This window comes from Chelonia mydas, chromosome 11 (assembly GCF_015237465.2).
Source record: "Chelonia mydas isolate rCheMyd1 chromosome 11, rCheMyd1.pri.v2, whole genome shotgun sequence".
Taxonomy (NCBI): domain Eukaryota; kingdom Metazoa; phylum Chordata; order Testudines; family Cheloniidae; genus Chelonia; species Chelonia mydas.
In genome coordinates, this window is record NC_051251.2 from 71462983 (window position 1) to 71488402 (window position 25420).

Consider the following 25420-nt stretch of genomic DNA (forward strand, 5'->3'; position numbering starts at 1 on the left):
ACCACCAGGATAAGATAAATGATAAGTTAGGAGAGTGTAGCTTTTAAGGCAGTAAGGCCTAGATCCACAGAAGGATTTAGGCACCAAAATATCTGTTGAGAATCTGGGTCTGACTGAAAAGTTAGGAGTAGAGATCAACCCAAACCCAGATCTGGGACCTGTGCACCATCAAACATAGGGGATCCTTGGATCCAGCCACTGAGCAAGCTTTTGTAGCTGACCCATATTCAGGGCCGTCCTTACCCGTATGTAAAGCAGGCAGCTGCTCCAGCCCCTGCTCCGGCTCTTCCGCAGATCCCCAACCCTGCTCTGCCCCAGCCCAGCCCCACTCCCCCGAAGATTGCAGCCAGGCCCGACCCTGCACTCACCGCCTGGTAAGTTTATGGAGCGGCCCCAGCCGGCCCCGCTCCCCTGGCTCCCAGCCACGCGGCCGGCGAGTGCTGGGGGGCGGTTCCCCCTCCCCCCCAGCCTGGGAGCCAGGGGAGTGGAGCAGCCGGGAGCAAGGGGAGCTGGCCCCAGGCCTCCGTGGGGGGCTGGGTGGGGCTCCAGGCCTCCGTGGGGGACAGGGGCTGGCCACTGAGTGACCCGGCCCCAGCCTGCTCCGTTCCCCTGGCTCCCAGGCTTGGGGGGAGAGGGGAACCACCCCACAGCACTCGCCGGCTGCGCGGCTGGGGCTGGGTCGCTCCACTTCCCGCAGGAAGTGGCCAGCCCCCCTACCCCACCCGCGGAGGCCTGGGGCCCCACACAGATCCCCCGGGGAGGCATGGGGTCAGCTCCCCCCCGTTCCTCCCCATGGAGGCCTGGGGCCCCACACAGCCCCCCCGGGGGGGGGGGCTGCGTAGGGCACCCAAATAGCTAGGGGTGGCCCTGCCCATATTGCTATATAATGCACCAAACCAAAACCCCAGATCAGAACATTCCCAAAGTTCAGACCCTTGTCAAACTGCACCTCCAAATTCTAGGTGTGTTTGGAGCTCAGCTACAGGTCCTATACACTATAAATGGAGTCTTCATGTGTTCTGGTAAGAAACCACTCCGCTGCTCCCCTGGAATGTGGAATGTCAAACACAGGAAACATACTTGACTGACCATCAAAGACTCCATCAACAGAGCTGGCAATTCTTAGCACTGGTCAGCACTGGTCACACACTTAGCAACAGCGCAACTCTTGTGCTTTTTTGACCCTGCACTTGTTTGATTTTTTCCCCTACACCTAATAGTGCAGCAAAGAAAATAGCAAACATTTTGTGCTTGTATTACTGTGGCACCCAGAGAGCCCAAGTGAAGTAAGGGTCCCATCATGCTAGGAGCTGTACAAATGGACCCTGCCCTGAAGAGCTCCCAATCTAAACAGACAAGATAGAAGGGGAGGGGGAATGAAAGTGTCTTACCCAACAGGCAGAACCTGGCCTCTGCTCTCCACACTGGCTTCCCATAGAATAGCAAGCCATATTCATGGTCTTCGTCCTTATCTTTATAGTGCTCAATGGCCTGGGCCCAGGGTAGCTAAAACATCACCTAAAGTTCAGCAACTCCACTCCTAAGGCACAATGAAAATCTGTGCAGGAGCCACAACTTGAAGGAATCTGGCCTATCAACTCTTTACAGATCCGCCACTGGTGTATATGGGCAGAGCTGCCCAGAAGACAATGCCCATGTACACCAGCCGAGGCCCTGTCCCTTGAGCTCTGCTCACTAGTTTGTTTATGGCATTTTCAGTCTACGCATTTAGTTTTAAGTTTGCTTACATTTTATAGTCAGTGCATATTTAGGTCCCAGAGGGTGGGGCTGGGAATGGCTTGGAGTCCCCTTTGTTCTAAAGGGCTAGCTGTGGCAAACAGGACCAAGTATAGCAATTAGACTGGACAACCACTTAATCACAGCTCAGTATCTCTTCTCCTTTCAATCAATGGCTTAAAGCCAACTTCCCCCATATCCCAGTGAAACTCATAACAGTTGCAGCCCTGCCCATGGGAATCAGAACACAAGCTAGCCCCATCTATGTTAGGAAATCCACCACGGTTACATGCTGCAGTAAAACATGCTTCTTGAGGCACAGTTGTGTGAATGGGATGTCTTTGTTAAGTTGTGAGATGCAGCTAAAGGAAGCATGGTTTAGTAGCTAGAGCACTGGCCTGGGTGTCAGGGGATTCAGGATGTGGTGACTGGCTATTTGACCTTAGGGGCATGGGCTCACTGCTGTGCACCTGTTGCCCCTTCCCCTCTTTGTCTATTTAGCATGTAAAGCCCAAATCCTCCTCGGTATTGAAATCAATGGGAATTAGGCACCTAAATGCTTTTGAGATCTGGACTTAAACTGTTTGGGAGAAAGGATGTCTGTGCCGGGCTAGCATGATTGGGCCCTGATCTCAGCTGAAGTCTCTACAAATGCCATAGTTTAGCTGAAATAATTTACCTGAAGCACTGATCTGGAACCTGGTTGATGAGATGAGGCAGTTAGACCAGCCTCAGGGCCGCTGTGAAGTGCCCCTAAGGACTGTTGTGGCAGCTAGGAAGTGCCAGAATGCACTTAACACCCTGGCCATGCTGCCAAAAACCACCTCCCCTACAGCACCTGGATTTGCCTCATAGCAGGAAGTCCCCACACTGACTTTAAAAGTGCTTGGCATAGTGTAGAGCTAAGTCTTTAGCAGGGCAGACCTGCCTCCATGACTCTATATGTAACTAACAGCATCTCCAATGTACTTTACATTCATGTGTTATCCATCATACAGGACTATAGCCTTGCTCCTGCAAAGACTTATGCCTGTGCTTATCGATATGCACTGTGCATACAATCTCTTTTAACTCAACAGGGCTACTCATGCTATGTAAAGCTAAGCACATGTGTAAATCTTGGCACACGTGGGGTGGAGTACATCATGTTTGGAAAGCCCCACGCAGCAAGTCAAGTTGCACCTTCAGGAACATGTCCCCTGACTTCACAGCATGTTACACACAGCTTGCTTACCAACAGCTCCCACCCTGAGCCACCCTTGATTTTACAGGTGAACAGCAACAAAAGTACTGATGTTTCTAAATTCATCATTGTTAGCAGGACCACCTGGCCAACATTCAGAGGAGCCAAGCAACCGCAGATCTCTCCGACCTTAGGTGCTGTTGTAGGTCAGAACTATTATTTTTTCCTTAATATTATTTATATTAGTCATGACTAGAGGTCCTCCTGCACTAGATGCTGTACAAATGCATAGCGAGGGACAGGCCCTTGTCTGCGGAATTTACAGTCTAAGTAGACAGGACAGACAGTGGTGTTATCTACATTTTACCTATGGGGACTTGAGGTGCAGAGAGATTACATTATTTGCCCAATTTGCACAGGGAGTTTTTTAGCAGCACTGGGAATTGAACTCAGATGTCCTGAATCCCAGTCCTGTGATTATCCACAAGATTATCTTTCTCTGGGAGGCAGTGTAGCATGGTGGCTAGTGCATTGCACTGGGACTCCGGAGACCTGAATTCTTTCTCTGGCTCTGCCACTGGTTGACCTTAAGCAAGTCACTTCCCTTCTATGTGCCTCTATTTCCTCATCTGTAAAATGGGGATAACAATACTGACCTCCTTTGTAAAGTGCTTTGAGAGCTATGGATGAAAACACACTGAATTATTAACAGAAGGAACAAAAAGACTATGTCAAATTCTTCATTGTATAAATAATTTATTTCGGTTCACAGCATTATGTTTGCATTTTTTTTTTTTTTTTTAAGAGGAAAGATGGAAGGAACAGAGGATGGATGATGAGATAAAAGGAAAAGTTATACTAGGTAGCATGGCATTTTTCTTGAGTTCTAGGTACATTGTGAAGACAGTCTGAAATGCGACTGACATCTCATGACACCTGTTGAAAAAAAAAAAAAAAAATTTTTCCCAAAAACATTGTTGAGGAGACACAACCTGGAGAAAATCCAACCTGATTTTAGAACAGCAGACTGCATAAAGCTTTTCTGTAATAATTGTTTCAGAGGACTCATTATCTGGTCAGTTGCAGATAACACAGCTCAACTCTGCCATCGCGCTGAGGAGTAGTCATTACAGTCCTGAAATTCTATAGAAATACCAGTGACCCTGTTAACTACTAATTTGAGAAGTATTTTAACTTACTGCATACATGTACAACTAGTGACCATGACCCTAGTCAGTACCTAAACACATGCCTAAAGTTAAGCACATGCTTCAGTGCTTTTGCTGGATAGGGATCAAATTAGGCAATGCTTAAATAATTTGCTTAATTAGGGCCAGTTTAACTGAATGTCCAGTAAGGGGTCAATCCTGCAACTGCAGGTCTTACTTCCACAAACAGTCCCATTTAAGTCAATGGAACTATTTGCCTCATTAAAGTTGTCTGCAGGATCAAGGATCAAGAATCAAGTCGGGGGGGGGGGGGGGACGGGGGGACACGACCCTGTAAGTAATATGTTCATTATTTTTAAAGCATGACAGGTTTTGATCAGAACGTTTTTATTTAACCCCTAAACACTTAACATTCAAAACAAAGGTTGGAGCATTTGGCTTCTGCAGTGTCACAAAATAAATATATTCTCTCTCTCAATAGTGTGGAACTACCAAGTGTCAAAGTGCTTCAGAAAGTGTTTCATGTGAAGGCAAAGAAAAAACAAAAAAATCCAATAAAAACTGTACAGACCCTCCTGAAATGATGGGACCAGCCCACTTCTTAGATTAGTGAAGCAGTCACTACTCCTGTAAACTGGAATCTTGCAGGCATATAAATACCATTTGGTTTCAATATTGGATTCTACAAAATGCTACTGGGAAAGTACCAAGTTCATTGCTGAAAAGGGAGACTCAGCTGCCTGAAATTCACCCTGGTTTTTTCTTTGTTTGGGAAATGCACTCAAGCAGAAAGCCAAATACTTCACTCATCAGGAATTCTCACATGACCATGTTAAGACCAGTGAACCACAGGTGTGGGACATTAGTATGCCAAAAACTGATTGCAGCTGATTTCCAAACTCTCTTCTTGTTATGAAATTCTAGGAGTCAGAATTTTCTCATTGTGAGGTGGGTTTCCATGAGAGAGAGAGAGAGAGACACCGAGACTGACCAAGAAGCAGCCAGTTTATGTATATTTAGGGTCCAATCCTGTGCTCAGTGAAGTTAATGTTAAAACACCAACTGATAGGGAAGGGCCAGCCAGGATCTGGCTAAAACACTGGGCTTGATCCTGCACTAGTGAAGTGACTGGAAACAAGTCTGAGCCTGTTGTAATATATTTATTGCACTAGCAGGATCTCCCCTTGCATGCTTTGCAGCTAGGACTCTCACCCTTGAATTTGTTTAAAACCTTTGGTTGTATCAAAAAGTTCTTAACTTCACTTCCCACTCAATAGGTGCTCTGCACTCCAATATCCCTTTGCATTAAGAGATTTTGCACTCTTGCCATTTTGGGCGGAACAAGTTTAGTTTAGCTACCTAATGTTTGTGGTCTGTTGGTCAAAGTACTGGCTTGATTTACAGTCCATGTTTATACCCAAGTTTAATTAGCAACTCTTGTGCTTTTCCATTTGCAGCTGAAGTGAACTGTTGGGGCTTATCATCCAGCAGTGTCAGGAGACCTTTTTTTTTTTTTTTTTTTTTTTTAAATGGAGGGCACAAATTGAACCAACCAACCAACCAGATTGAACCAAATTAGATAATCCAAACGGGTCTCCACCTGTAAACTACAGCAATAAAGTAGCAAGACCTACTGCTTACCATTGCTACAGGATAGAGTCTGTTAAAAAAAAAAAAAAAACACAACACCTTTGAAAATGAAAAGATGCTTGAGAACCCTTCATGGCAAAATTCACACAGAACCCCTTTTCGCAAACAGTTTAGAACTCAGCACCAGTCAACAGGTGGTTACAAGCCATGGAGCTGGCTATACAGCTTTAAATCTCCTGTGGATCAATACAGGTCTGTCCTTGGGTAGACTTTGTTTTTAAAAGAGGATGGGCACCCTCAGCTGAAACAGCTGGGCACTCCCATTAAGCACACACAGCTACTGCAAGCAGTAGTGTACCATTCCTTCATTCCGGGGCTTCACAGTTTTGTTGGTCTGATTTTGTGTGTGATAATGACCCGCACATAGGCTGAATCCAAAGGGGGGGGGGAGGGGAGGTCTGGTGCAACCTGAAAAGCAGCTCTCCCAAGAGGCTCACCTTACCTACCCGCCATTCAGCAAGATGCATCGGCCTGTGATTTCCTACCGCAGCTTTCCAACCACAAACAGATGCCTCAGCACCCAATGCCTCCTGAAGCATTACCCCCCCCCGAAACACACACCCCTTAAGATCCACAGGCAGGAGCAAATCCAAGCTCAGTTTCACAGGGGCCAGCCCTGTTGCATCCAGCTCCACCGCAAATCCTCCGATTTCAAAGGAAAAGGCAATTCCCCCCAAGCTCAGATGCCAGCTGATCTGGTCGTCCCGGGAGGGGTTACAGCAGCCTCTTCACCCAGACGCCAGCCTCACCCACCTCCTAGTCCTGCCAGCAAGTTAACAGCAGTGGCGACCCAATAAAAGGCAACGGGGAGCCGAGCGCCCGTCTAGACACAGGCGCCCATTGGGGGCACCTAGGGAAGCCGGCGTGCCCGGCAATGTTTCAGGCTAGCGGGGTTTTGGCCTGGCGGTTATCGTTTCTTCCTCTGCTTGAGGGACTTCCTGCGCTTGAGGATCATCTCATAGAGCTTGTCCATGCCCTCGGTGAGACCCTCGCCGATGATGGCGCAGGCGGGCTGGACGTGGTAGGTGGTGGAGGGGGCGAGCTCATGCAGCGCCAGCTGCTTCTCCAGCTCGGCCACAGGCAGGGACTTGGGCAGGTCCTGCTTGTTGGCGATGACCAGCAAGGGGGTGCCCTGGTTCTCGGCAAACTTGGTCACCTTGTGCAGCTCGGTCTTGGCCTCCTCCAGCCGGTCCACGTCCACCGAGTCCACCACGTAGATGATGCCGTCGGTGCAGCGGCTGTAGGACTTCCAGAGCGGCCGCAGCTTCTCCTGGCCGCCCACGTCCCAGAAGTGGCAGCTGATGCCCTTGGCCGTGCCGTTGCTCAGCCGGATCTTCTCGGTGTTGAAGCCGATGGTGGGCACAGTGTTGACGAACTCGTTGAACTTGAGCCGGTAGAGGACGGTGGTCTTGCCGGCCGAGTCCAAGCCCAGCATGACGATGTGCAGCGACTGGAAAGCGGAGATGTTGGAGGAGATGTTCCCCATGGCCCCCACCACCTCCGCCGCCGGCGCAGCTAGAATTAGGCGAAGCCACGGGAGGGGTTTCGAAAACGGGGGCGGCTTTTTTTTTTTTTATTACAGCGCGCCCATACCCGTCGCGTCGCGGCTCTAGCGCTGCAGCAATCCCCCAGGGCGCGCTCTCAGCAGCCGCCCCGCGCTGCGCGGCGTCCCCCACAGGGGAAGCCAAGGGGCCGGAGCTGCAATCAGTGCAGCCAGGGCGCGATCAGCCCGGGGTCCGCGCTTGCCGCGCTGGGAGCTGACGGGGCCATCAAACACTCGGCAACCGTCTCTGGGTTGGGTCCGGCCGGGCTGTGCTGGACGAGGATGTCGGGTCCCCTCCTTCCCCCACTCCGTGGGGGCGGCTGGGAGACCCGCAGCCCCAGATCAAGTCCTCCGAGCGGCGCCCGCCCCGCTCATTCCGGGGTCCCGGTCCCTGAGGAGGCGCGCTGACCCCCGAGAGCGCCGCGCCGACCCGCTCCGCTCCGCTCGCTCCGGCTGACCCCTCGGCTCTGAGGCGCCGGCTGGGAAAAGCAGCCGCAGTTCAATCCATCAAACCCCTCCCCTCCGGCACACCCCGGCGCCAGGGAGGGAAGCGCCTTTAAAGGGCAACGACACACCCCTCCTCCGTCACCGCCTCCATCGCTCCTCCCTTTCTCCTCGGCGTGAATGTCTGGGGCCCGCCTCCTCGCCCAGGCTCCCTGGGGCTGGATCCGGGCAACCAACAAGCTGCTCAGGGAAACGGGAAACCCTTCCCCCTAAGCCGCTCGCAGCGTGGAGCTATTGAGCCCAGAGTGACCAGACAGTTGATTTAGTTGCGGATTGGTCCTGCTTTGAGCAGGGGGTGGGACTAGATGACCTCCTGAGGTCCCTTCCAACCCTAATATTCTCTGATTCTGTGACAGCAAGGGTGAAATATCGGGGGGGAGGGGGGAAATAGGCGCCTATATAAGAAAAAGCCCCAAATATCGGGACTTATCAGTCAATACCATCGCGTTCAAACTATCTGCCCTAGGGACAACAGTCTAGCCCCCTGTGAGCAGAGAGCCCTGTCCCCTTCTTGTAACAAGCTGTGTAGCCTCTACAACTTCTTTCAGTCCTTTCTTTGCTCTGTTTTAACCGTGTGTGTCTGAGCATGGCTGAATGCGGATTATCCAGTGTGCTGCTGCTTTATAATATAGCACACTAGGGGCTGTTTTACGTTACAGGGTTTTTGCTGAAGACAGGCAAGACCAATACAAAAAAAGACTCCGGGACTGCTCTGGAGAAGATATTAACCTAGATTGTTGCCTTTCTAAAATACATTTTCAACCCATCTGCTCTTTACTAAAAAAAACAACAACAATCTTCTATAGCCACAGGTGCTTTCTGCTGTGTTTGATTGGCTTGTCACTTAATGGCCATTATGTCTGTGCAATCTGAGCTCTCCCTTAAGACTGTGCTACTTCTGAATTGTTTCTGGATTGCTTTTATTCACCAGATTCCTGTCCCTGTGTGATGCTCATGCCCCTTCACCTTTAACTGGAAGGCAGCCTGGTCTGGTGGAATTACTGCAGGGTTGGAGGTCCCAAATTCTAATCCTGCCTCTGCAACTGACCTGTGACACTGGCTGAGTTGCTTTACTGTTCTGCCTCAGTTTCCCTGGCTGTAAAGGGGAAAAATAATAATTAGTCAATATCTGTGCAGGGCCCTATATAGCCCTATAAAATGCTGCATAGTGGTGTGTTACACATTCATCCCTATGCAGGCAAACTCCAAAGAAAATCAATGGGAGTTTTTCTTGGGAAAACCCCTATAACTCCTTGCTTGTTAGTTAAACAAAAGGCATTACAAGGAGGTTCCCTTTTCCTTAGTATTTGTCATTAGGCTATGAGATGTGTAGTTCCTGAAGAGTTCTGTCTTCCTGGGATTTGTTTGCATGCACATTTTGGAGGCTTGATCATCCCTTTGTCCCTGTTCTCACTGGAGTCAGCTGGAATTTCACCTTTGACATGAATGGGAGCAGAAGCGTGACCTTCGTTTTGATGCTTTTAAACTCCACCTTTCTCTTGGCTGAGTAGGCTTGGTCAGGGCTCCTTCCAGAGTGACTCAAGGGCCATTGCTGAGGAATTTGTGGCACCCCAGGGGCTGAATATATCAGATCCAGCCACCACCAGCCAGAGGAATCTCTTTTATACTCAGGCCTGTCAGATGGCAAGCAAGCCCCAGCAGCCTGCAGAGCATTTTCTATCACTATGGTCCCCATTCAGCAGGGTCCTTAACATAGTGAAGTCAGTGGGGCTAATCCAGAGGTCCTCAAAGTGTGAGGTGGGCCTCCCTAGGGGGGCATGGAGGACCATCTGGTGGGGCGGGGAGGAAGCGCCAGCCAGCCCTTCCCCACCCCCAGCTCTGCTCAGGTCCCAACTCCAGCCATGTCCCTGGCTCCCAGCCCCGCACCTGGCTCCCAGCCCCCTGCCTGGTCCCGTCCCCAGCCTTGGTGCAGCTCTGCTCCTAGCTCCGCAACAACCCCCAACCTCGGCCGCTGGTCGCAGCTCTGTTCCCAGCCCAGGGGCAAGGCTGGAGGCAAGGCCGGGAGCAGAGCCACACCTGCCCACAGGCCCAGCTGCCGGCCACCACCAAAGCCTGGTTGCAGCTCCACTCCACCTCCACCCTGCTCCCAGTTCAGGGGGGAGGGGGGTCGCAGACAGGGGTAAGGGAGCGTGACTTTCAAAAGCTTGGGGACTACTGGGCAAGTCACATGCCTCGACATGTCACTTGTTGAATTAGTGCCTATAACTGGCTCCAGGACTAGCCTTACGCACAGGCACAGCAAGCCATGGCTGAGAATCTGAGTCTTTGTGAGTCACCATGTCCCATGCAAGGGCTGAATCAGAGGAGAGCAGGGAGAGCTCAGCCAATGCTGCACAGCCTGCAGCCATGGGGGATATTACCAGGCACAAGCTATGTTGGCATGATCTTTACTGTTCACGCTTCATGGCCGTGTGCTGGGGAGTCCAAGCGGTTTGGTACTGGCTAGGAGCTCTGCTGTGCAGAGCAGAGTGCCTGAAGAATCAGGGGCTTTCCCTCTTTGACCCCTAGGGCATAATGCAGTGTTCCGCCACCTCCTTGGCCAAAAATCCCTTCTCTGGGATAATCACCCCAGTCTGCTTTCAGAACCTTGAGACAACTCATGTGACTGAGGCCGGGAATTAACATGTCAGTTCCTTACCATACACATGCAGCTGAGATCAGAGTCTGGCCTAGCTCTGGTTTGGGAGTATGGGTGACAGATACCACAGCAGGTTTAGAGATGGTGGTAAATGTATAGACAGAAGCCCCTTGGTTATCAGCTCACAGACCTGATGGCTATTGCATTCATGGTTTCATGAGAGGGTAGCTGCTAAATATTATTTTCCATCACTTGGGTGATAGATGAGAGCTTAGTTCATTAGAAACCCTGGGCCAATCCCTCAGCTGCTGTGAACTGATGTAGCTTGACTAAAATCAGTGGAGTTAAGTGGACATATAAAAATCCCTTCTTTCCATGATCATATGCAAATGACACACAGATTCATGCCAGACAAAAGTAATTGTAGGGATTGTTTTCTATCCACTAAGTAAAATACCATTAAAAAAACCCAGGAATCATGAAAACAACTAGCTGCTGTTGTATGTCTGGCTCCTCCACACAACTCTATTAACAAAATAAATCTGATTTCTTAAAGTCAATAAAAAAGCATATCTCATGTATAGGGGACACGCTCTTCGGACAATAGTGCAATGACATAAAAAGAGGCACTAACGCTCTTGTCCAGCCCCTCCTCACCAAGCCATTGGAGAGAAGAAATGCTCAGCTCCCAGAAGAAAGGGTGCCACACCATGCATTTGCAATCCTACCCTGACATGTAGAGCAGCTCAAACTATGTTGTCTCCTAGCCACACAGTTTTGATCCACTGTGATCCAGACTGGGAACTTGACCCTGATTTTTAGTTCAGCACATGTCGTTTACCAGGTTGTAATAAAGATATCATTAAAAGAAACAGCTGTTAAAAAACAGTATCAGTAGCTAATAGGAGTTATGAAGATGCTACCATTTTTGGTTGGGAAATAAAAAAACTACAGAACTGATTATCAGTGGCAGAGCTGTATCATGGACAGGCAGTGTGCTCTTGTGGGTGGGGCACTGGACTGGGACTCAGGAGCACTCAGTTCTGGTCCCAGTTCTTCCACTAACCCGCTGGGCAAGTCATGCACCCCCCCACACCCCCTCGTTTCCTCTCACACTTAGATTGCAAGCTCTTCAGGACAGCACCTAGCACAATGGAGCCCCTCTCTCATTTGGGGCCTTTGTGTATGTGGTGGAGTGGCCACCTCACACCAGCCCTGATACAGCTAACAGCAGCCTGAGAGGCCAGTTAGCTTACCTGGCTCACCTGTTAGAGGGAGAGCCAGGATTAACTGAGAGTGAAGCGCAGCTGGGGAAGGGCTGGGACAGCAGTATAAAGCCAGGAAGCTGTGGGGGGGAATGAGGGTCATGGTCATTCTGTGGAAGGCTGTCAGGGACAAGGAGGGACTAAGTCCAAGGGATTAGTAAGTCCTGGGATCGTGCCCTGGAGTAAGGAGTCTGGTAAGGGGCAAAAAGGGGGGTGAAGTAGCTACAGGGAGCAGAATTTGATCCTGTGGTAAACCCAGAAACAGGCAAGAGAAGAGAGAGGCTGGGCAGGAAGGAGCCCAGCCCAGGGACACAGCAACAGGGAATGGGGACTGAGCAGACCTGGACTGAAGGCTATAGGGTCCCTGGGAAGGAACCCAGTGTAGAGCAGGTGGACCTGGGTTCCCCTGCCAGCTCCTGGTATGGTGGCACAGAGCCTGAGCTGGGGCTGAGCACTCTCTGGGGAAGGCATTTGGAGAGTGGTCATATCAGACTTCCTAGTCCTGGAAGGGGGGGACTAAATGGGGACCTGGCCAGAGGGACAAGTTCCCAGAAGAAGAGATTATTGCAGAGTGCAAAAGGGGGCACCCCATGTTGCAAGGGTTACTTTCCCAGATCTAGACACAAGGAGGTACCCTCATAGTGAGTGGGAACCCTGTTACAATGTGCTATTGTAATATTACTGCTAATTATTGTATTCTCTTCCCTCACAAGAAGGCACTATGGCAACTTACCCTCGCAGAGGACTTTTGGTAGTGTTTCTTCTATCAAATGGTTGAATGATTATTAAAATCCTACACCAGATCAGTGTTCAATTAGCTCACATAAACAAGAGACTGATTTTGAATTCCTGCTGTAGGGGCTCATGGAAGCCATCCCACTTAGTATTTACTTTTCTCCTCTCACTGAAAAGCTTTGCAAAAGGAAATGCACCACCAATTAAAATAAATGCTAAAGAGCTGTAGCAAGATCCCAGCACTCCAGTAATGGGGGTAGCAAGTGTAACTATTGGCCTTATTGAAGAGGTGCTCTCTCTATTATTGTTTAAAAGCAGGTTTTGGAAGACCCAACATCTGTTTGGCTAGTCAGATGGTTATTCATTTATTCTTGCAAACCCAAACCGCTCAATTACCTTCCAGTCCACCCCCCCATAGCTGTCATTGTTACACCGGAGCGCCCTCTGCTGTGCCTGGGTGGAATAAACCAGAGCTGACACATGGGCCTCAGAGGCCTCTTGTCGTGTGTCTTTTGCAGAGGACTGTGATGAGGAACTAAGAAGGGTTGGTTCTGCACAAGAGTGGATTTGAAAGCTGCTGCAATGCACTGTGCACGATGGCTAGGAAAAGGACACTTATTTTGGGGTTATTTTTGCTTTATTTCAAAGTGATACTGCAGCGCACAAAGGGAAAGTAATCGGCTGCGCACCATTTCAGACTCAAGGGTCCAGATCCTCCGAGGCATTTCAGTGCCTAACTCCCAAAGTAGTTCAGGCAAGATTTTCAAAAGCAGCTGCATGACTTAGGCTCCTAAGTTTTATTAAAAGTTAGTGGGACTTAGGCTCTCAAAGGTATGAGTGGCCTGAAGATGGATCCTGACACAAGGAAGAAAGGAGAGCAGCAGAATACGGACCCTGGACTTCAGAAAAACAGACTTTGACTCCCTCAGGGAACGGATGGGCAGGATCCCCCTGGGAGAATAACATGAGGGGGAAAGGAGTCCAGGAGAGCTGGCTGTATTTTAAAGAATCCTTATTGAGGTTACAGGGACAAACCATCCCGAAGTGTAGAAAGAGTAGTAAATATGGCAGGCGACCAGCTTGGCTTAACAGTGAAATCCTTGCTGATCTTAAACACAAAAAAGAAGCTTACAAGAAGTGGAAGATATAAAAAATATTGCTTGGGCATGCAGGAGTGAAATCAGGAAGGCCAAATAACACTTGGAGTTGCAGCTAGCAAGAGATCTTAAAAGTAACAAGAAGGGTTTCTTCAGGTATGTTAGCAACAAGAAGAAAGTCAAGGAAAGTGTGAATGAGGGAGGCAACCTAGTGACAGAGGATGTGGAAAAAGCTAATGTACTCACGGCTTTTTTTGCCTCTCTCTTCACGAACAAAGTCAGCTCCCAGACTACTGCACTGGGCAGCACAGCATGGGGAGGAGGCGACCAGCCCTCTGGAGAAAGACGTGGTTCGAGACTATTTAGAGAAGCTGGACGAGCACAAGTCCATGGGGTCGGATGCGCTGCATCCAAGAGTCCTAAAGGAGTTGGCGGATGTGATTGCAGAGCCATTGCCATTATCTTTGAAAACTCATGGTGATCGGGGGAGGTCCCGGACAACTGGAAAAAGGCTAAAGTAGTGCCCATCTTTAAAAAAGGGAAGAAGGAGGATCTGGGGAACTATAGGCCAGTCAGCCTCACCTCAGTCCCTGGAAAAATCATGGAGCAGGTCCTCAAGGAATCAATTCTGAAGCTCTTAGAGGAGAGGAAAGTGATCAGGAACAGTCAGCATGAATTCACCAAGGGCAAGTCATGCCTGACTAATCTAATTTCCTTTTATGATGAGATAACTGGCTCTGTGGATGAGGGGAAAGCAGTGAATGTGTTATTCCTTGACTTTAGCAAAGCTTTTGATACAGTCTCCCACAGTATGCTTGCCAGCAAGTTAAAGAAGTATGGGCTAGATGAATGGACTATAAGGTGGATACAAAGCTGGCTAGATCATCAGACTCAATGGGTAGTGATCCATGTCTAGTTGGCAGCCGGTATCAAGCGGAGTGCCCCAAGGTTGGTCCTGGGGCCAGTTTTGTTCAATATCTTCATTAATGATCTGGAGGATGGCTGGACTGCACCCTCAGCAAGCTTGCAGATGACACTAAACGTGGAGGAGTGGTAGATATGCTGGAGGATAGGGATAGGATACAGTGGGACCTAGACAAATTAGAGGATTGGGCCAAAAGAAATCTGATGCGGTTCAACAAGGACAAGTGCAGAGTCCTGCACTTAGGACAGAAGAATCCCATGCACCACTACAGACTAGGGACCGAATGGCTCGGCAGCAGTTCTGCAGAAAAGGACCTAGGGGTTACAGTGAATGAAACACTGGATATGAGTCAGCAGTGTGCCCTTCTTGCCAAGAAGGCCAATGGCATTTTGGGCTGTATAAGTAGGAGTATTGTCAGCAGATCGAGGGACGTGATCGTTCCCCTCTATTCGACATTGAGGCTTCATCTGGAGTACTGTGCCCCGTTTTGGGCCCCACACTACAAGAAAGATGTGGAAAAATTGGAAAGCGTCCAGTGGAGGGCAACAAAAATGATTAGGGAACTGGAACACATGATTTATGAGGAGAGGCTGAGGGAACTAGGATTGATTAGTCTGCAGAAGAGAAGACTGAGGGGGGATTTGATAGCTGCTTTCAACTACCTGAAAGGGGGTTCCAAAGAGGATGGATCTAGACTGTTCTCAGTGGTACCAGATGACAGAACAAGGAGTAATGGTCTCAAGTTGCAGTGGGGGAGGCTTAGGTTGGGTATTAGGAAAAATGTTTTTGCTAGGAGGGTGGTGAAGCTCTGGAATGCGTTACCTAGGGAGGTGGTGGAATCTCCTTCTTAGAGGTTTTTAAGGTCAGGCTTGACAGCCCTAGCTGGCATGATTTAGTTGGGGATTGGCCCTGCTTTGAGCAGGGGGTTGAACTAGATGACCTCCTGAGGTCCTTTCCAACCCTGATATTCTATGATCACAGATAACAACTCCAGTGGGGCGCAGAGGGTCTCAGGTACGTGATATATTGTTTGTTTTTTGTTTTTTCAGAATCTCTGTTGGGAACTGTCATGTAGGTGAAATAGCTGGTACTTATGATTATGCTAATTCTGTGAATGTATATTCATCTTGGTATCTGAAGTTATGAAGATTAGTTACGTTTATTACATGTTTGCTCCTGATTATGAACATATACTAATGGGAGCATTCTAACCAAGGGACTGAGGACTTGAAGGTAATCTGGAGCCTTCATATTTCCTTGATGCTTTGCAGATGGACTTCTGAGTTGGATATGGTACAGAGACTGTTCTAGCATCATTGATTGCTGATTTCTCCCTTGCAGTGGACAAAGATCAGATGTCTGACTCTCACATGCATCAGCAGCATTTGATACCTGTGGTATAAGCAACATAGCCCTTGCTTGAGTGGTTTTTATTCTTTCCTCTCCAAATGTCAAAGTCTGTTCCCATTGAACTCAATAGCAAAACTTCTTTTGATCTCAATAGGAACCAGATTTGGCCCCAAGAGATCAACAAATGTGATTTTGATCCATTATTAATCTGTCCAGAGACAGTTCTCATGCAAGATCTCCCACTGACCTAGCTTGTTCACCCCAGCGCTTAGGCTGGTGTAACTTATATCGCTCGGGGTGTGGATTATTCACACCCCTGAGTGAACTAAGTTATGCCAAAGTAAGCTCTAGTGTAGACCAAGCCTTAGGGTCTGGGCACAAAGTGAGCAGAAACTGCCCCTCTCCCCCCAGACAAGGTAGGTGGGAAATGGGTGGAGCAGTTTTGCTTAGCCAGCTATGGGCCAGCATCAAATCTACTCTCCTTCCGGAGCACGGGGAGGGACTTGTGCATCAGGGGCGTGTCTGCTGGGGCTATTCCTGGGGTGGTGTGGCTCTCACACTACCCTTTGCTCAGGCCTGTGCCCAAAGGTACAACCTGCCCCCAAGGCAATCTGACTTTATACCTGGGGGAATAGAGTCCAGTTTCTTTTCACCCCTTGCAGGACCCAAGACTCTCAGGGGCAGTGATGCAGTCAGGATACTTGCTGAAGGCCTCTCTGCACCAGCAGGCCAGAGCTAATACAGTATGTGTCAGCTGCTTTTTTCAGTGGGCCCCATGCATAGACTCTTCTGAGACTGCATTTGCCATTTGTGATTTAATCCAGGTCCTTGGAGTACTGGATAGGACAGGTTTGGAAGGGCCTGAAGGTGTAACCACAGGGAGTTGCTACCAGCCCTTCCATTTGCAGTATTCATAGAGACGAGGAAACCCGCGCTACTGGATGGTCATTGGTGACAAGATGCAACACAGAAAGGTGATTATCTGAATTTAAAATCCTCCTGACAGGAGGCAGTTGCACTTTCTATGCAGGTGTTACCGGCACCCAGCGCCGAGAGGCTGAACAACAGCTTGAGTGGTTCGTTACCCGGTGTGCTACACCCAATAATCACAACGGGGTGGAGAAGCAGAAAAGTTTATTTGAAGCTTCAAATAGGTACAGGGAGATTTGAATCTCAAATCCTGTACCCAGAGCAGGAAGTTACACAGGCTTTTATACATCCTTTTTCCCAGCATACTTATCCAATAGCAAGCTGCCCCAAGTATCCATATAGCCAGCCAATCCAGTTCCCAGCTAGTTCCCTGGTTCTCTGTATCATTTGTTAAACTATACATAAAGCTGCTTTATTCAGCATTGTTCTTCCATATCTGCACTGTGTGGCCTTGCTTAGTTTCAGGCAGTCTGACTCTGCAGCATATTGTTGCAGATCCTCAGCATAACTGCTGTGAGTGCCTCCGGGCGGGGGGGCCAAGGACACTTGGGCCTAGTACGCAGAGCTGCTGCGAGTGCCTCCAGGCGGGAGGGGGGGCCAAGGACACCTGGGCCTAGTGCGAGGGGGCTTCATCGACACTCGTGGTCTTCCATCCCCTCGAGTTACCTAGTGGCCATGCCCCAGTGTCCCCAACACAGGGGTTGAAACCCAGATATAGGCAGAAGACACACTCGTTAAGCAGCTAAATCCCTGATTTCTGCAGGAGACACTGTCACAGAAAGCAGGAAGTCCCAAAGTAGTCCCAAAGTAATTTGGGATAGCAGGCCTGGCTAATGAGGCAGCTCTGACCAGAGGCAGATTAAGACTTACTATATGGGGGCCCTGCACACAAAACATTTGGGGGCCCCCACACACCCTGCCACAGGGCCCCACTCCCTGTTCCTCCCCTTCCCCCATGGCCCCGCCCCTGCCTGGCCAGAAGCTGGGTGGTGGTAAGAGCTTCCCAACGAACCTGGGCTGCTGTGGGGAGCCCTGGACCCTCCACCTGGCCTGGCACATGGGCACCCCGGCACCTCGCCCAGGGCAGGCGGAGGGTCTAGGGCTCCCCACAGCTGCTAGGAGTGACCATCTGTCCCATTTGGCCGGGACAGCCCCCTTTTTAAACCCTGCCCCAGGTGCCCAGTTTCGCAAAAGAAGTTGGGACATTTGTCCTGTTTGCTCTTGCCAGTCGATCATCCGCTGGCAAGAGCAAACGGGACAAATGCCCGCTTCTGTGATAAAGGGGCTGGGGGGTGAGCCATGGGGCTCACGGTGAGCGGGGAAGGAGGAGCGGCTTGGGCCAGGTCATTGCAGGGATGGGGGTGTAGGCAAGCCCAGTGTGATGGGTGGGCCGCCTGGGTGACTTCCCAGGGATGCCATGTGGCAGTGCAGAGGTGTGGGCTGCTGGTGTAGAGTGAGAAACCGCTCCTGACTGGCAGGGGAGCACTGGTGAGGCAGATTTCTCCCAGTGGAGGAACATGGCAGGAGCAAGCTGTGGCACACAAATACTGCTTACTCCCTCCTCCCCCGCCACATTCCTCTGGGCCCCCCTAGGGCTGTGAGGGGGAGGAGCAACACCAAGCGCTCTGTGCATCTAGGTCACTTTCCCATCTGGGCTTGGCTGTGAGGCAAGCATCAGGAGCTGCTGCTCTCTTCCCTCCCCTTATGTAGTCCAGGTGGGGAAAGTGACCTGGGGATTCAGGGAGCCTGACATCACTCTTTGCTCCGCCCCTCACCACTCCCTGGGGTGCATGTGGAGGAGCAGCCTTTGAGGGGAGAGCGAGCAGCAATGCCAGCTGCTCCATGCACCCAGGTCAGTTTCCCCATGTGTGCACAGCAGGGGGTGCAAGGATTAGGGATGAAGGTGGTACAGTGCAGGAGGGGACACAGTGCAGGGATTAGGGGTGAAGAGGGCATGGGGAGGCTGGGGACCAGGGGAAATGCAGGGGTGCCCTGCCCATGGGGGGGGGGGGTGGAGGGGGCAACAAAATACTAGTTTGCCCAGGGCACTGTTCTCCCTAAGGCTGGCCCTGGGTAGGGGGGAGGGGCTCGGGCCAGGTCCATGCTTAGCGGGCGGGTGAGGAGAGGGGTTTGGGTGAGCAGCTCAGCCAGCTCCGGGGGGCAGGGGGATATACTCACCCTACTATGGCTGGGCTCCAGCTTCTTGCCTGGCCTGGAGGCAGGGCCTCAGAGGGAAGAGGAGGAGCAGGGCAGTGGGCCCCTGAGAGGCGGCGGGGGGGAGAGGAGGAGAGAGGGCAGAGGCGGAGTTCTGGCGGTCCTGCGGGGAGACCCTCAAATTGGCCAGGGCCCCTGGGCATGGGCCCCGTTGGCCTCTGGGCCTGAGCCAGTGATGGATTACCTCAATGTCCTCATTACTGCTGGGAAAGAGAAGAGACCTCCTGATCTGGCTCCACATGTCCCGGTAGTTCGGGGAGGCTGAATGCAGGTTTTTGGGTCAGTCCCCTCACTGACCAGAAGCCAACACTAAGGCAGTGTTCATAGTGGCAGTAAGTAACTTCATTTACTGGCCTGCTTGTATCAAAACTGGGAGCAAAGTGGCTATAGAGAAGACAGCTTTTACCACAAGGATGAGAAGATCAAATGGAGAGGTAATGCATGAAAGCCTGAGAGATGTGATTGCCACCTGACAGTAGGCAGTGGAAGAGGAGTTGCTGGAAATGTTAGTGGAAATGGACCAGCCTAAGCCATCAGTCTAGTACCTAGCAAGCAGGCTCCATGTAATCAAACCACCACCCTAGCAGCTGACACCTCTGTGGACACCCTCAGCAGACAGGAGGAAAATTCCTCCTGAGGGGAGGTCCTACCTAGTCAGGGCTGAAAGACATTACCAGTGGTCTGACTGGCAAGAAAGTGTCATTGTCCAGGGCTGCCAGTCCAGTCCTCTTCCCAAGCACTAACATTTGCAGACATCTGACTTCCCATTGTGGCTCATGATGCTATCACAAGTCTTGTGACACTTGGAGGCTTTTCTTAAAGGCTCAGCTCCTGGCGTCACATGATTACATGTGCCTCTCAGCTGTCACTAATAAAAAAAAAAAAGGGAACTTTCTATCCTTCTTGGTTGCAGAGAAAAGGTGGAAAATGTGATCTCTAACGACTCAAATATGAGACAGACACCCCCGCCCCAATATAAAAACACTTCAACTTATATATTACAAAAAATCTCATGCTTTTTAAACCGATTTTGTGATGTTTGAAGTCCTGACTAGTCACTTTTTGAAAGCAAGGGCTTGGCAATACTGGGAACAGTAAGGATTGTGGGAAATAAGGGAGCCTGGAAGGGTAGTTGTGGAGTGGGTTTAGAGATGGGGTAACAAGGACCACTGGAGTTTGCCAAGTGGTCTGGGAGTTCCTCTTTGAGGTCAGGTCTCAGCAGGGGAGAGAGGGAGTGTTAAGGTCTACATTGAAAGCCTTAGCCAGTGTAGTATTGTTGAGTGGAGGAGTGATTTTTTTTCCCTCTCTTCTCCCCCCCCCCCCCCATTTCTATACTGGTGAAAACCCCAGCATAGCCTCAGTTACACTAGCATTAAGTGCTGCTCTTGACATAGCTTCTTTTATTCAGGGAACTGATATATGCTAATCTACGGATGTGGGGGTTGGTTGGTTGTTGGTTTTTGCCAGTATAAGTTGTGCCTACATGTGGAGGGATTAGCTTCATTGGCAAACCTTCTCTAATGTAGACTAGGCCTGAGTGGATCTGCAAAGGGTAGAAAGGGATCTGGGGGAAGAAAGCAGAACCTGTGCAGGTTTAATCTGTTCTCCGAGTTTGGATAACAATTGGGAAGATGTTGGAGCCATCTTATCTGAACTGAACTCCTCTTTCCATGGTCAGTGATCACTAATTTTAACACCATTGATTCTTGTAGGAGTTCATTCCTGTTCCACACTGACAAGATGGCTGCCTGACAGCAGCAGCACCTATGAAGCTGGAAAACAAAAGCTCATGATTTTCATATTTATTTGCACTGAAGATCCTCTGGGATTCCCAATGTGCCCCTCAGTCAAAGGTGCTCAGCGTATGCATCTTGTCTTGGATATCTACCTGCAAGGTCTCTTTGATCCCAAAATGGGGACAGAATGAAGTGAGTTGCACTGTATGCTATGAGGAAAGCCTTGTTATGTTTGACCCTGTGTTTGTTTCTGGTATAATTCCTGAGCCAAAAACAGTGCAATGGTTAGTCTTAATCTGATTTTATATCTCTTCTTTCCTGCATTTGCTAAATACATATCAACTGTCCATGACAGCAAGAATATAAAGCCCTGGAGAAATAATTTTGCTGATGAACACAGCTACTGTTTTTAAACTGAGACCTGTTAACAACCCTCACTGCAGACTGTTACTAAGCTTAGACCTTTATCATTTCTCATATTCATATTTCATATGGAGTACGTGTTGCTGCTTTGCTTGGAAATAGGATTACCTGCTAACACATGCCATCATGAAAAAGAAAAGCAGCCTTAGCTCAACAAAACTTGCGTTTAGGCTATTGGAAGTGACACTGGTGTAACACTGATGGAATTCACCAGCTAGTGCTATTCCAAATAGTCCTGAGTTCTGTGTATCTGATTTGTGTAGGAGCAAGATCTTGAAGAAATACTCGTTGTCCACTGTGATGCAATATTCTTTAGGTGCTGAGCACTGTATTATAACTAACCCCAAGCATTCAAAAATCATGATATAAGTTCAAAATAACACAAGATTGGTTAGGAAATAATAAGATCTAAAAATATAATACATTTGTGGGAGGGGTTTGAATTTGCCTTCTAGTTTTTGGACCATTATTAGAGTGCACTGGTGTCCTGTTTCAAGCTTTTTTTCTGCAACTTTGAAAGTTAGAAATGTATTTTCTTGTCTAAATGAAAAGTGGAAAGTTTCATGTTTAATCACTTGACTCCAGGGGTTGGAGCTTTGAGGAAAAACACCAAATATAATGTGTTGGCAACAGAGTATTATCAGTAAAATCTATTTTGTTTTACACTCTGATCAAAAATTATTCTTAGATGTAGCCGCTGCCTAAAGATCATAGCCAAGCAAGTGTCATTCATGTTACTCAGGGACCCCCTGTAGTGGCCAGCCCATGTAAAGGGGTTTGTGTCTATTAAACTTCAGCTCAGCTGAAAGGTCCGTGTATTTAGATCTAGCGATCTCAGTTCAGTCCCTCCATACAACGCACCCAAAGGTGTAATTTCATAAGCAAACTAAATGTTACATGGTGTGAAAACATTCCTTGGTTTCATATGCCTTATCTCCCTAAATTTCAAAACTGCTGGTGCTCAGAGCTAATCGAAAAACTCAGTATTTATTTGTGCAGTGTTGTAGCCATGTTGGTCCTAGGATATTAGAGAGACAAGGTGAGTGAGGTAATATCTCTTACTGGACCAACTTGTGTTGGCGTTAGACAAGCTTACACAGAGCTCTTCCTCAGGTCTGTGAATCACTTTTCTGATTTAACTTAGCCTTGTTTTCAGCTTGTGGAAGAATCACAAAGAATGTGATTCCCTCACATTTATTCTTCAATGTTTATAATTCACACCAAAATTCATTGATAGACATGTAGGGCTGGAAGGAATCTCCAGAAGTCAAATCCAGCTACCTTCACTGAGGAAGGACTCCTCCGTAAACCTAGACCATCCCTAACAACCTAGACCATTTGTCTAATTGGTTCTTAAAAACCTCCAGTGATGGAGATTCCACAGCCTCCCTAGTACAGAGCTTAACTACCCTTAGAGTTATTAGGAAAATCTTTCTACCTACTCTAAATCTTCCTTTTCTGCAAATTAAGCTCAGTACATCTCCATGCCCGCTGCAGGTAGGACAAGAACAGTTGATCACAGTCCTCTCTAACAGAGGTGAAAACTGTTATAAGGGCTGTTATCAGGTCCTTCCCTCAGTTGTCTCAAGACTAAACATGCTCAATTTTTTTTTTTTTTAAACCTTTCCTCAGAGGTCAGATTTTTGTAAATCTCTACCAGTTTTGTTGCTCTCCCCTGGACTCTCTCCAATTTATCCGCATCTTTCCTAACGTCTGGTGCCTGGAATTGGACACAGTTCTCCAGCTGAGGCCTCACCAGTGCTGAATAGAGCAGGACAGTATCCTCCCGTGTCTTACATCCAACATTCCAGTCAATACACCCCAGAACGATATTTGCCTATGTCACAACTGCATCACATTGTTGACACTCATTAAATTTGTGATCCATTATAACCCCCAGATCCTTTTCAGCCATATTACAGCCTAGCCATGCATCCCCCTTTTGTAGTTGTTCATTTGATTTCTTTATTTCCTACATGAAGTGTTTTGCACTTGTGTTTATTGAATTTCCTCTTGTTGATTTCACATCAATTCTCTAATTTGTCAAGATCGTTTTGAATTCTAGTCCTGACCTCCAGAATTTTCTGAATGCTATGTAGACCTACCCTGAAGTGCTGAGTGCTCAGGCTGAAGTCAGCTCATTTACAAATTCAAACCACTATTCCCAGCATTATGATGATTTATTTAAATTACAATTGAATCGGGGGCACCAGCTGTAGATCAAGAGCCCATTTTTCTGGGGGCTGTACAAACAGCAAACATGTAGTGCCTTCCCTGGAGCTTACAAACTGCTGCACTGTTCACCCATCTCAGCTGATGGCACCTAGCAGCCTGATCCAAAGCCCACTGAATTTGATGGAAACTCCCATTGGCTCAATTTTTTTCTCTCCCCTGTCCCGCCCGGCAGTAATCTGGTGCGTCTCACTTCAGTCACTATCTTGAATATCTCTGCTCTATAAATGCACCCATGAGAGAAGGGGTTTCTGTTAATGTCTGTTTTTTACTGTGAACTTGTAAGAATTTCTGTTCTTCAGGTCACCCAGATTCCATCTCCAGGAATACTTGAATACTTTCCAAGATACTTGAATAGCTCCAAACCTCTTCCAGGCTGCTGCAGTGGGTCCCATCCCAGGGCTCTCAAATAGAAAAGTGGATCCTGGACTATCTTATACTGTACTCCTGTTTGTTGTTGTTTCTGGGTTCATGGAGCAGTTTGGGATCAAGTAAATTTTGGGATACACTGCAAGAAATGGTGGGAGTTTGACCCCTGGTCCTGTAATTTTTCTGGCCTCCAGGAGATATCCCACGATACAATAGCAACATTTCCCTGAATGCAGTTTGCCTGGGGCACTACCACCTAATGCAATTAACTAACATCAATGCAACTTACAGCCATGCGGAGCGGATGCATGGCTCAAGTATGGCGCCTCTTACAGCAGAACACAATGGTGTGAACATGCATAATTGGAGGGGGGATGCATTGGTTTATTGCTAATCAATTTGGGTTACTCTGCTGGCACTTCCATGTGTAGAAAAACTCATAGTGAAAGTTTTAGAGTGGTAGCTGTGTTAATCTGTATCAGCAAAAAAAACGGGGAGTACTTGTGGCACCTTAGAGACTAAGTGGAGAAGTACTCCTTGTTTTTTTTCATAGTGAAAGTGTCTGTTTAAGAATTCTCCCATCCCCTGTTTTATTTGAGACCCTTTAATTTAATCTCATTTGGGCCATCATGAACTCAAGAAACCCGGGACTGGAAGGCATACACTACAAAGTAGTGCGGATTTCCCTATTCCAGCTTGCCCATATCTCTTGGTGGGGAGAAAGAGACTGGGGGAAAATGCATGTTCTCAGATACCTTGTTTAGTTGCTGCTGATCTGCAGAAGAGAAGGAATGTGTGCAGAGAGAGGAAAGATAATTAGATGTCACCATGTGGACAAAATTATTCCAAAGCAGCTCTGATTGCTTTTGGGTCCCTAGGGCAGCAGTGGTTGTTTCTATTTAATTAGAACTAGTTCTCAGAGCCCGAGAGAGAGAAAACAATCTGGCTTTTTGTCTTTATCAGGTCTAGTGACTTGAAGTTCAGCTGATAGTTTCTTGCCTCTAAACTCTCTTTTGCTCACTTTCCTGATTGGCACTTGTAGTTTCTTTTCCCTTGCTGACATACAAAGGGCCTGATAGAGAGGGAAGGCCAGGGCACTAGCAGGACCCAAGACAGCCAGGTTCAATTCCCTGATCCACCACAAACTTCCCATGTGACCTTGAACAGGTTACTTGGTCCCAATCTTAAAAGATATTTAGGCTCCTAATTTCTATTGAACTTAGCCTCTCGTGTGTTACCTTCTCATCTGTAAAATGGATATGATACCCCTGACTCACCGGGGTATTGTGAAGAGAAATACATTAAAGCCACTATGCTGCTTTGAGAGATACTGATAAGACATATTATATAAGAGCTGGGTATTATTCTCATTGACACCATGATCCCTTGACAGGACAGGATTAGAATTCAAAATGATTTTGACAAAATGGAGAAATGGTCTCAAAACAATAGGATGAACTTTAATAAGTATTTCGCATTTGTCCTACTCTTAGGAAGGAATAATAAATTGTACAAAAACAAAATGGGAAATGATTGCCTAAGGAAAAGTACTGAAGAAAAGGATCTGGGGGTCATAGTGGATAACAGAGTAAACATGAGCCAACAAAGTAGTACTGTTGCAAAAAAGTGAAGATCATTCTGGGATGTATTAGCAGGAGTGTTGTAAGCAAGATACAAGAAGTAATTTTTCTGCTCTACTCAGCACCAATAAGGCATCAACTGGAGTACTGTGTCCAGTTCTGGGCACCACTCTTTGAGG

General features: G+C 48.4%; 1 protein-coding gene and 1 long non-coding RNA gene across 2 annotated transcripts; one reads left to right on the top strand and one right to left on the bottom strand.

Moving 5' to 3' along the window:
• Nucleotides 1-5532: 5532 nt before the first annotated feature.
• Nucleotides 5533-7870, bottom strand: ARL4C (ADP ribosylation factor like GTPase 4C). Its single transcript, XM_027832286.3, has one exon. The coding sequence runs from the start codon at nt 7223-7225 to the stop codon at nt 6647-6649; it is 579 nt and encodes a 192-aa protein (XP_027688087.1). The 5' UTR covers nt 7226-7870; the 3' UTR covers nt 5533-6646.
• A 3875-nt stretch (nt 7871-11745) lies between these two features.
• LOC122462379 lies at nt 11746-21827 on the top strand. The gene is made up of 3 exons (XR_006284887.1): nt 11746-11844; nt 16582-16731; nt 20614-21827. It is a non-coding gene; the product is annotated as an uncharacterized LOC122462379 (long non-coding RNA).
• Nucleotides 21828-25420: the final 3593 nt, after the last annotated feature.

Coding starts and splice junctions, on each gene's coding strand:
- ARL4C (XM_027832286.3), bottom strand. CDS start 7,225: ATGGGGAACATCTCCTCCAACATCTCCGCTTTCCAGTCGCTGCACATC.